At 44.5% G+C, this 12,278-nt stretch overlaps 1 protein-coding gene across 2 annotated transcripts in view; it reads right to left on the reverse strand.

Moving 5' to 3' along the window:
* Nucleotides 1-1,274: 1,274 nt before the first annotated feature.
* Nucleotides 1,275-12,278, reverse strand: part of MMP17 (matrix metallopeptidase 17) — a 65,870-nt gene continuing 54,866 nt past the window's right edge. Inside the window, exons 4-10 of one of the 2 annotated variants that reach the window (XM_075568640.1) lie at nt 11,790-12,073; nt 10,931-11,107; nt 7,147-7,288; nt 4,891-4,973; nt 4,314-4,466; nt 3,225-3,482; nt 1,275-2,314 (exon numbers count right to left, since the gene is read on the reverse strand). In XM_075568640.1, the coding sequence (XP_075424755.1) occupies nt 1,995-2,314; nt 3,225-3,482; nt 4,314-4,466; nt 4,891-4,973; nt 7,147-7,288; nt 10,931-11,107; nt 11,790-12,073 (1,417 nt within the window). In that variant the 3' untranslated portion in view covers nt 1,275-1,994. The remainder of the gene's footprint in view (nt 2,315-3,224; nt 3,483-4,313; nt 4,467-4,890; nt 4,974-7,146; nt 7,289-10,930; nt 11,108-11,789; nt 12,074-12,278) is intronic. The other variant, XM_075568641.1, reaches the window with a different exon arrangement.

A 12,278-nucleotide genomic window follows, 5' to 3' on the forward strand; every position in this document is an offset into this window, starting at 1 on the left:
CCCACACGGGCTCAGGAACCCGTTATACTGCCTGGGATCCGTTATTACAGATTTGGGGGGACAAACCCCTTGGAGACCCCTCACAAACCCCTAGGGGTTAGCGAACCCCCTGTTGGGAATCACGGTTTAATGTCATATCAATGTAAGAGCTCTGCTAATTAATGTTTCACAGCTTTATTTATCGATACTATAAAACACCAATGCAATATTCTATTTTTAGTTGTATCTTTGTGTATCCCTCTGCATTGTGTCCTTGAGCCACACATTGTTGTGACACACATAGCACTCTGAGTCCATGGGTTATTATTGCGAGATCAAACAACTCAAAATAGCAATCCGGCGTGGAGCGTATAACCAGTCTAGCCTGCCCCCTGGTGTTTCGCCTGGCATATTTTTTAGCGTGGGAGACAGTTGTGCCTATCTGTACGTCATGCTTCCATTTAAACTCTTGCTGCAATGGATTGTGTACAAAACATTACATTACTGTTCAATCCGACATGGGTGAATGTACACTATCTTTCAGACAAGTTGAGGATTACGTTGTAGCAGCTTTTGGTGACCTGCCCGGTATTCACAACGCTGAAGTCTATAGTGTAGGCCAGGGGTGGCCAGCTCCAGCCCTAGGGTTGCCAGGTGTCCAGTATTGAACTGGACTGTCCTGTATTTGAACACTGAAAATGTAGAGGTAATACTGGACATGTATTGCCTCTCTGGACATAGTGACCTGACCGGCTTGGGGGGCCCGTAGGATTTCCCAGAGCAGGGAGAGAGCTGGGCTGTTGCTAGGGGGCTGGACAGCTTCTTCCATCCTGATTGGTTGCTGCTGGGTAATGTAGCCAATTAGGACGAGGTGTCAGGAGCTTGGGGGTGGGGCCAAGGAGAGGAGGAAACCGCGTGGAGCGGTGAAAAGTGTGTGTGTGTGTGTGTGTGTGTCTCCAGCACATCGCACCTTTCACCATTGTGTCCAGTATTTTTAGAGAAGCCACCTGGCCACCCTAAGGGCCACCAATAGGTCAGGATTTCAGGATATCCCTGCTTCAGCACAGGTGGCTCCATCAGTGGCTCAGTTTAAGACAGCCACCTGTGCTGAGGCAGGGAAATCCTGAAAACCTGACTGTTGGTGGCCCTTGAGGACAGGAGTTGATTACCCCTAGCCTTGAATCAACCTAGGTCTACTATCACAAGCCTCACCAACGCACTGCTGGGGTTATGGATCCTTCCAGCAGCAAAACAGCATCAGACCTCAGAAGAAAACCAGCCGCGCACGTCTCTTGATGTAAACAGGAGGTGTCTCTTTATTGTACAACTGGTCATCAGATATCCAAAGAAGCAGAAATACAGAATTCACTGGTGGCAGTGCTCAAATTACAAGGTCATTTTGGGAAGGCTGGGCCACATTACTACTCTGAGTGACTAATCTCATGCACAACCATAGGGAGAGCTAAAGGGACTCCCCCCAAACCTGCAGAGATCTATCCATCAAAGTCTCCCGGCTGCAAAATGAATGTGTAAAAAAAATCAGCACCAGATTATTTCTTTCTTGTTTTAACCAGGCGCCTTTGTTTCCCGAGTTTGGTAATACTTTTATATACAATCTTCATAGACTTTGGCAGACTTTGCAGTGCTAAGGTCAAAGATCTCTCGGACAGTTACAAAGTGTCCATGGCAAAGCATCGCCTTTGCGGGTCACCGTACGTTTTTAACAATCAGTATTTCCGCTAAGAGGCCTGTCCCTATCAATCCTTAGGCTCACACCGTCAGATCCCCCCTTCTATTTTTCCAATAATTCGAGCACTTGTTTTACAGAACATTATCGTAAAAATAAAAAATAAAATTGAAGTACGTTTCTCATGGAGAATTTGGTATCTTTTTATTTCCAAGCTCCTCGGAATGTGAGGCCGAAAGGAGGGCGGCACTGGTGGGGGTTGGGGGGGTCGCTTTGATTGACCCTCGAGTCTCTGGCGCGAGGAAAAGAGTCCGACAAGATTGCAGCATCATAGGAATGAGACCAAGGCCGCTGTAAATACGATGATCGCCAGGGGCGCCGGAAGGTCGGTGGAAATGCTGGCGCGGAGGGGTTCTGCCGACGACGTGCAGGAACAGACCTCGTAACCGTTTTCCGACCTGCTCTCATCCTGCTTTCCCTGCCTGGAGCGGGCCCCAGGCCGGTTGCTTTCGGCGCTTGGCCCATCCGACTGAATGTCACTGCATACTAGCCAGTCCCTTGCAGTGGATTGTGGGTAACCTTGCTCGGCCTCCATGTTGCCGTCGACCACTTTCCAGTACTCTTTGCCTCTGAAGAAATACGTCGCCCCTGGAAGCAAAGGCAAGAAGCTCAGTTGTGTCTGTTTCAGCATAAGACCCAAAATGGAACTCTTGAGTTCTACAATAGCTAAAGTGATTTAATTTGCATTGAAATTCAGATGTTTCTGAGAAAGAAACTGGATTTTTTTTATCTGGTTGAGATCAGAGCCATCTTAAGACTTTTTGGGGCCCCGGGCTACGTGTAAATTGCGGAAACCCATCCACAAAGGTCCAATTTAAATACAAATACAGTATGTTTTTATTGAACGATATGCAAAACTTTTATGTGGGGTTGAAACCTTTTTCCAACTTCACATTGCAAAAGCCGGTATAACCAGCCTGACACTGAAGAGACCCCCAAAATTGAAAAAGCTGTCTGTGCGTAGGGTTACTGGCTCTGCACTTCTGTAACCCAGGCTGTGCTGAAAAGCTGTGTAACACGGCAGGCATAAACGTATAGGGCTCCATGTTAAAATGGACGTCAAGTAAAAGGTGACACTGTGTGCTCATTTGCATGTCATTACCCAGAATCCCTAGCTGCAGTGGAAGCGCTGTATGCTAAGAGATAATGGGGAAAAGCAGGGTTGCGGACATGTGTGAGACGTGTGAATGTGCTCACAAGTAGGATTTTTATTTGCTGTACATCGGGGGGGGGGGGGGGGGAGCACAAAGTGAATTTCGACACATTTTCCCATCTCTAATACGAATAGAATCCCTGGATTAGGAAGTTTTAATGCAATTGTTACTTCCATTGTTGCCTCAAGAGTGAAAAAATACAATAGGTACAAACCTGTTGACCACAGCTGCTGACATGCATGTTTTACTCAGCACTGTACATCGCTTGCAGTATGTCCCCCGGTATCCTGTCCTGCAAATACCTGGATGTTTCCCTACCCTACGGGACAATATCGGACACTCACCGTCTGACCATCCCATAGCATCATCTAGCGTGGCTGGGATACCCTTCCACGGCATGGTCTCTACTGGATACCCATCGTCCATCCGGTGCTGTTGGTCGTCATAGCGCCAGTAGAGGTTGTCCTTAAAGAAATACGTCTTGTCATTGTGGGACCAGTAGAAGGCGGCATCCACACCCCCCGGAGGCAATCCAAAGTCTGTAATGGGGCGGGGGTATCCTTCCTCCACGTTATTATCTTTGAAAACCCAGTATCGGTCGCCTAAAAGAGTCGGGGAGGGGGGGTGAGAGGAGGTGGGAAATTGGGATCAACGAAGGGAGACGTTCTTAAAATGCAGACCTAGATACAGTATGTTGCGTTATCTGAAGCACGAGTACCTACTTCTTGCTGACTTCAATACACTGTCTAATACAGGGCTACACAAACGGGGGGGGGGGTGCAACATTTTCTGGGGGGGCGCGGTGCTTATAGAGGCCCCGCGTTCTTCCCCAAAGCATTTAAATTAAATGCCGGGGTGGGAGCGCGCGTTGCCTCTGTATGTCACTTACCTTGTCTCTGGCGGCTTCTGGCGACGCGTCGCCATGGCAACGCAGAGTCAAATAACACTGTGATGTCAAAAAATGCTGGAGACCAGGTAAGGGGGGAAGGGGGTGTGAGCAGGGGGGGAGAGCAGGCAGGGAGGCGCAGACGTAAAAGTTTGCGCACCCCTGCTCTAATAGATACAGTAGGTATTTCCCAGATTCATAATCATATTGAATACATAAGACATTGTGAGTCCTACTTACTAAGCCTTACTGCACCTTACAGTTCATTCATTTGAATAGGCCATAAGGTGCCTGATTTAGTAACGATGGCCTAAAGATTGTAACACAACAGAGGCGAGGGATTTTTGTATCCGATGCCATGTTTAACACCAATACTTTCCGAGCACATACTACTAAAGGGGTTAATCTAGCTCAGTGTTGGCCAACTCAGTCGAAAACTGAGCCACTGGTTAAGCCACACCTGTGCTGAAGCAGGGATATCTTGAAAACCTGATCGGTTGGTGGCTCCTGAGGACTGGAGCTAGCCACCCCGAGTCTAGCTGCTTACCTTTGAAAAAGACTATCTTGTGGTCAGTGGTTCTTTCATAGACCGCGTCCACACTGTCCATGTTCAGAGGGAGGCCCCTCCAGAAACGATGGATCTGGGCCGGCTGCAGGGAGACCAAATGCTTATTGCGCGTCAGCCTCCAGAAGTACTTGCCTAGACAAATGGAGATTCCAGGTTACTGAATCAAAGGTTACAAGAACCCCCCAGGAAGTCAGTGGCTCAGTATTTTCGGGATCCTAGCATTTTGGCGCACACACAAATAAGGAACAGATGGTGTCAGAATTACACTCTCCCCAGGGAGGTTTGGAAAGATGAAAACATTATCTTTGATTCAGTGCCTCTGCTATAGATTCAGGGCTGTTTGCTTAGCATTTAAGTACCCATTTGTTCACAAATTAAGTTGTGGAAGCAGTTTTAGTTCAGTTGCAATTGTTCAAAAAGAAGTATATTCTTAGACGACCCCTTATATTACTTGGAGTAATGGGATTCATCAGCTTCATATTCAAAAAGTAGAACAAACAACGGTACTGTAGTTGAGTTGACAGTTGCTACAATGTATCGGAATGGCAGTTTTTACCTTTGAAGAAGAATGCTTCTCCTCGGATGTGAGCAACGGCGTCAAAATGAGTATTACATCTGTCAGGCTCATCTTTCCGAGGTCTGATTAAAAGGAAGGAGAGTAGAGGATATATGGACATGTATACGGAATGTTTTGCTGTATTTATTTTCTATACTGCACCATTTTTTTTAAAATCAGAAATCTCACAGTCTGGGTGTAATCACAGAAACGAATGGAAAATGGACTTGCCTGGCCAAGTGGTTCATATTTAGTGTCAACTTGTGTCTATCTAGGACTGTCATACAAGACTCACTGTGAGGGCAGATTCACTCAGTAGAAAGCAGTGTCACTCACTGGAAAGAGGTCTTGCTCAATAAAGGCATGTTATAAATTTGGTGGGCTTCTGCACTGACGTCTTGATCATTTGCATACCATTAGGAAGCCATCAGCTTCTAAGCCTAACATTGTATGCAAATATGAGAAGAATAGTGAATTGTGTTTGAGAGGCACGTGGAAAATGACCTCATGAGCGTATGATGCAAATCCATCCATCATTTCATTCCTCATTAATCCAGAACTCCCAAAGCAGACTCGTTCGAGTCATTGACCACCAGGTATATCTATGTCTGGGTCCACGGTTATTCCTTGAAGATGGATCTTGAAGAAGAGACCTATGAGGTTTGGAAAGCTATGTACACTATAATTTACCCTATAGAAAACGGTTAGGTTGCTCCACTTCAAGGTATCACAACCTACAGCAAACAGTACACTGCTTCAGGACCAATACGCAGGGCTGCCAACAGAAATCTTAGGGCCTATGACATATTAAAGGAGCTTCCCCCCCACCTCCCTGTTAAACCCTCCCCCCTGGTGCACTTGGTGTCTCCAGGAGGGGCGGGGGGGGGGGGGGTGTGATATGGGGTCTGGAGGGTTGGGGGTTGGAGGTAAGGGTCTGTAGGGGTTAGTTATGGACCCTGGGGGTGGGGAGGAGAAATAGGGGAGAAGGGGGAGAGGAGAGCGAAGGGGGAATAGAGAGAAGTGGGGAGAGAGAGAGAAGGTAGGGGGAGAGTGTCAGCCCCAAAGACAACCTCCAGCAGGCCCTCACTGCAACATCCTCCAGAAGGCTCCCTGCTGATCTAGTCACATGTTATGGTTGCGAGCAGGAGACAAAGGCATCTGGGGGGGAATTCTGAGAATCTCCCCGTTCACAACGGCTTTCCCTGCCACGTCCCCTTCCCCTATGTTCCTGGTTATATGAATTCCATTGAGCCTGTCCTCTATAGGCAAAACTGCGCCTCCCTTTTTAACTAATCCTGCAGTCACTAGAATTTTGGCAGCTGCTGATATACCAGGTGCTCTTGCAGCCATAACCCTTATACCCTCATCAAATGCTGTCACCTTTTGCAGGAATTCAATGATACACAGTTTGTTATCCTCAGAAAGAGAGGATAACAAACAGAGCATGCAAAATTAACCCTTTAAATGGCTTCTTCAGTCAAGCTGGCATTTGAACCCCAAAACTCTATCTACGAAACCCCTCTCAATGCATTGGCACTATCGGAATTTCAATAGAAGATTTTTCTGGGACTTATGGGCCTCAGCGATGAGACTTTTAGTGTTTCCAATAAATTACTTTCACTTACAACACATATATAATTGAATAGCAAACATTACTATTGTACTTACTAATAAAGCTACGTTTGCATGTATCAAAAAATGGAACACACTAGTGGCTGTTGGACTATATCCAAAAAGACTTTCGAACCAGGACAACTTTGCGTCATTATGCAATTTGTGGATCATATCAACTATTTTCTCTCCATCACCAGGCCCGGAGTCCAGACTGTCCCCCCCTGTCGGTGGCCCTGCGATACGGTTACTAGAACATGAAACTGCATTCTCGAGAGTGACATATTCTCGACTATGAATATGCTCTGTATGTAGATATGGAACAACCTACCGGAGACTCTCACAGCCGCCACCAGTCTAAATTCTTTCAAAACTAAAGTTGTCTCACATTTTAATCTGGTCTGTAACTGTTACATACGCCTATAACATATAACTGGGCATGCAATGTCTTGTATATAATGTATAACCCTGCTCACTTAATGTAACTATGTATGTGTAACCATGTATTATTTGTCATCATAACTCTATACCCAGGACATACGTGAAAACGAGAGGTAACTCTCGATGTATTACTCCCTGGTAACACATTTTATAAATAAATACATTTGATACATGGTCATTTCTCAACAATGAGTGACATCTTACTGAATAGTAGAGCGGTTCTCTGGCATATCAGGCAGAAGAGGGTGGTCTTCGGCTCTGGATACTTCTGGCTTTGCTGTGGGGGACACAGACTCTCGGACTCCTGGGATGAGAGAGGATGAAGCATTAGAAGCCATGTGGGACACTGGAACAGAAAATAAGACAGCGTCTTGCTCAAAAACTAATTTCACAAACACTGCATCCCAACAGAAAAGGAAGAACCGATAATTCCACACAGTAATTGGATATTCTAGATTAGGCATTTTCCAATTAGAGTACGATACCCACTGCGCAGGCAGCTTCTTCTTTTATTATGAGAGGGGCATGAAGCAAAGAGATGTATGTATGTATATACATATATATATACATATATATATATATATATATGTAAATACAACTGTATGCTCATCTGCATGTCTAAGGCAGGTCTGCAACCCCGCCTTTCCCCATTATCACCCAGCACACAGCACTTCCACTGCAGCAAGGGATTCTGGGAAATGACATGCAAATGAGCACACATATATATATATATATATATATATATATATACATACATATAAAACGCCAATGTACACATTGCCTTACAATATAAATAAAAAAAGGGCAGGGCATTATATTACAATAATATAATAGATCAAGGGTGCGCAAACTTTTTTCTCTGTGCCCCCCTGCCTGCTGCCCACCCCCCTGCTCGTGCCCCTCCTTACCTTGTCTCCGGCGTTCTGACGTCACAAGGTTATGTGACGTAACATTGCCATGGCCACGCGGCATCATGTTACCCAGCGGCATCATTTGACACCGCGTTGCCGTGGCGAAGCGTCGCAAGAAGCCGCCGGAGACAAGGTAAGGGAACTTACAGAGGCTTTGCGCGCGATCCCCGACATTTCATTTAAATGATTTGGGGAAGAGTGCGGGGCCTCGGTAAGCCTTGCATCTGTTTGTGCATGTTTGTTCTCCTTTGAAAAAGCGCGCTCCAGCGCGAAACATATGTCAGGTGGCTTCAGGACGTGACGTCACCCCTCAGCGCTCGGTACACGGACACACACGCCAGCTACATTGCGACTGGAATCTCTATCCGTGTTCCTTCTATGGGCAATATGCAAGAGCTCATGGTGATCACAACAAGCTAAGTACATTGTTGCTTAGCCCACCTTATACAGGCATACCCCGTATGAACGTACGCAATGGGACCGGAGCATGTCTGTAAAGCGAAAATGTACTTAAAGTGAAGCACTACCTTTTTCCCACTTGTCGATGCATGCACTGTACTGCAATCATCATATACGTGCATAACTGATGTAAATAAGGCATGTGTAACAGGCTCTATAGTCTCCCCACTTGCGCACACCTTCGGTACAGGTAGGGAGCCGGTATTGCTGTTCAGGACATGCTGACTGGCGCATGCGTGAGCTGGCGTTTGCCTATTGAGCGAGATGTACTTAAAGTGAGTGTACTTAAAGTGAGTGTCCTTAAACCGGGGTATGCCTGTACTATACAATGTTACTATACACTTGATAGGGCTTTACCAGGAGCATTGCAACTCCGTGTTATACTGTATTGGTAACTGACAATAAGTATGACTTCTGATGTCTGTATTGTTCTTATACCTACTATAAGCGCTATGACCTTGTAGCACTCACATTTTATCAGCATGTATTTCTACATTTTTTCTGTCACACTTATTTAGGGTCTGACTTTATTTTAAGGACACTATTATTACACTCATTACACTTTCTGTGTGATGAAGTGTGACGATCCTACCCTATATTACCTCATGGACATTTGCTTCTCATACATTTGTAAGTGTTCTTGATATCTCAGGTTCAAGAGGCTATAACTTGATACGGTCTTTGAACCGTGCCTCAGGGCGTTATATATGAATACTTTATGCTCGCCCTAGTTAGGGTATATGTCTTTACTACAGTGTCCTCATTTATGGATTTTGATAATAATATGCTAGTAGGTTAGTATTATATACCATAGTGCGCTTGAGCTGTGACCACACGCCGCTACTCATGTTATATGACACTATTTTCTGTACTTACTATTGGCCATTTTTTGGTTACTACTTTTGTGCTATTTGATTATATTCCTATAGATTTAGTACTGGCAGATATTATTTTATTATGCTGCCAGTTTCTTAGTTAATAGCACCACTCCATTGCAGGAGGGTACTTTTTCCTATTGGAATCAATATCGTAGCATATATACCAACTGGCCACTTGTAGTGTTACTTTAGGTCTCCTCTCCTATTTACTTTTAGTGGAAACGTTTTTGTTCTGTTATTAGGGGGTGGTCCCGGACCTTCTTACCACACCCCTCTATACAAATTTAGTTTTATTGTGTATCTATTATTAAAGGTATTTTAATTATATTTCACTTACCTCACTACATCCATCTGAGTGCATTCCTAAGGGAACCTTTCTGTTTGTGCATGTTTATGCATCTGTTTGTTCTCACCCGTATGTAACGCTTTATGTAATATACATAACTCTGTACCCCCATTATACCGCGCCTCGGAATTTGTTGGCGCTTCACAAATAAAACGGTAATAATAATAGAAAAATACATCTCTGCCCAGAGTGCTTACAATCTGGAAGTTGATGATAATGAGATGCAAATATGCAAATGAGGCGTTACCTCATCCCCTATTCTGTTAACTCTGTTAAGGTTAATGCGGTGAAATAATGTTACATTATTTAAGTAATAGCTAAACCTTGCGTTACTCCCAAGCAGAACCCGAAATAGGGCTTTGTAGTGTTTGAATGGATGTGAGTTACACCAGTTAACAAACACACAGATACCCTGCAAGCTCTCAGAAACCCCCCCAAATTACCACAATACATATATATATATATATGTGTGTGTGTGTATGTCAAAAGGAGTGCTACTGGGCGTGGCTAATTGTATAAAACAAGAAACAAAGAAGTCCAGAGCAACATCCAATGTGACAAAAATACACAGTGAAATACCTATATCTGTATATCTTGAAATCTCTCCAGCTGGTCTCAGCTGTTTTGGAGGTTAGTGGCTCCTCCCACCCAGGGTTTAAAGTTCGCCCCTGCCCACTGTCCAAGTAAGCAGGTTTTCTTTTCATGCAGCTGGTTGCGACAGGTTCATTGCCAGGACCACCCTGCCTCTAATTATAGAGGTAAATAAGGATTTTAATCAGTTAGTGTTAGGACCTGCGATATTATGGTCATGCCTTGAAAGTGGTTCGCAGGCTTATACTCTTTGGCCAAAGGGTTCACTAAATGACCCCTTTTCAAGAGATATATAGGTATTTCACTGTGTATTTGTGCCACATTGGATGTTGCTCTGGACTTCTTTGTTTCTTGATTTACACCAGTTAGGCATAATTTAAATAACATAGCACTATTTTCCTCTTCTCTCTCTCTCTCCACTCCATCAAAGGATTCATTTTTAACCTGAAGTAATGACAAGACTTGCATAGCGACGGAATAACATGACATTAAGCCTATGCCAATGTGTTCAATGACGGCTGTTATATTTACATAAATAGCTTAGTGAAAACGACAGTAACTCAGGGAACATAACGCCCACTCCTGCTTTAGGCGATGTCACATTATGTGTCCTGAGTCTAGCAAATTCCCTCCTAAGTAATTAACAGGAAATCCTTCTGTTGGGGTTGAGAACCTAAACTGATGACTTTGTAGAAGTGATGTTGGGAGACGAGGTTGATGCTGTATTGTTAATGGCAAAAGGGACCAAATAAATATGGTTGTGAATTGGAAAATAGAAGTTGTACTGAGCAGAAGGAACTCACCATACAGCTGCCAGATTCTAACTTTGTCATCGTAGGGTAAGCCATACTTGAGCGGGTCCCCCACTGGTCCTTGATAATACGGCCTCATTATAGACTCCATGGTAGAAATGTGAGTCAAGCCAATAGCATGGCCAAACTCGTGCACTGCTACAGCAAACAGATCCATACCATGAACATCTGGAAGCGAAACAGTGACCATGAGCATTCTGAGTAGGTGCTGGACGCAGGAAACATCTGAGCATTAATATGCTAAACTGTGATGAGGTATGGTGGTTAAAGTGTTGGCCTGAAGAGCGCTCAGCTTCTGGTTTCCATTCCAGCCTCAGACACTTAACGCTCACGTTCTGTGGCACTTGGGAAATCACATTAGAATTGTAAAGTGCTCCGGAATTTATACGAGATATCAATATTTAGGAGTCACAATTCCTGTTAAATCCTTTAGAGCATTGCATGTCTCTACAGCACTAGAGGGATGAAAATACTAATGAGAATCATTGCCTTTATTGAATTACATTACATTTAGTGAGTACAACGCATAGGCAAATTAAGGCTTTGATGCTAGTAATGAGTAAGCCTCCGATGCAATTGCTGATTCCATTCTTCCTGGGAAAGGGTAAAATTGCCTTTCAATGAGTTTGACTCCTTCCGAATGAATGAAACTGCCTGCATATGAGTGAAACTCAGCCCGAATGCATTAAAAAAAAGCCTTGATATGAATGGGAATCAACCCAGATGAACAAATCTGCATTTTTGGAAGTGAGTTTCACTCAAGATGGGGGTTGGGGGTGGAGACGTTTGAGCCCTGAGCCCCAATGATTCTGGATTTGTCCCTCTATCAAATGTTCTTACCCTGACATACCTGATGATCGGAAGGTCCATGACTCTTCGTCATCAAAGTGAGTATCCCCAGCTGTGTGATGCTCCCCTGGGAAGAAGGCGTGAGCTACTGTACCCCCAGGGCCATCAAATGGGTACCCGTCGTTGTGGTCTGCTTTTGAAAAGTCGATTTGAATGTCGGCGTTATTTCCGGCCACTTCATGGAAGTTCAGTGGGGTGATGTCACTCCAGACTTTCAGGGCGTAGTACATGAGCGCCCTTACGGTGTCGTGACCCAATGGCGAATCTTTGGGAAAAGTCCGGACCCTGCAATCGAGAAGAAAATAATCATTATTAGCAAAACAACATCTTCAAATAAGCTAATTGCACCTGCATTGTTCTATGTACAGTGTACTGTCCACTGCCATTAATATAATATATTTGTGTGGACCCGAATAAAAATAGTTGGCTAGGCTTATTTTGCTCTAAAACATATTTACAGTATTGGACACATCTAAAGTATTTTTAGAAA

This window comes from Ascaphus truei, chromosome 13 (assembly GCF_040206685.1).
Source record: "Ascaphus truei isolate aAscTru1 chromosome 13, aAscTru1.hap1, whole genome shotgun sequence".
In the NCBI taxonomy this organism is placed as follows: Eukaryota; Metazoa; Chordata; class Amphibia; order Anura; family Ascaphidae; genus Ascaphus; species Ascaphus truei.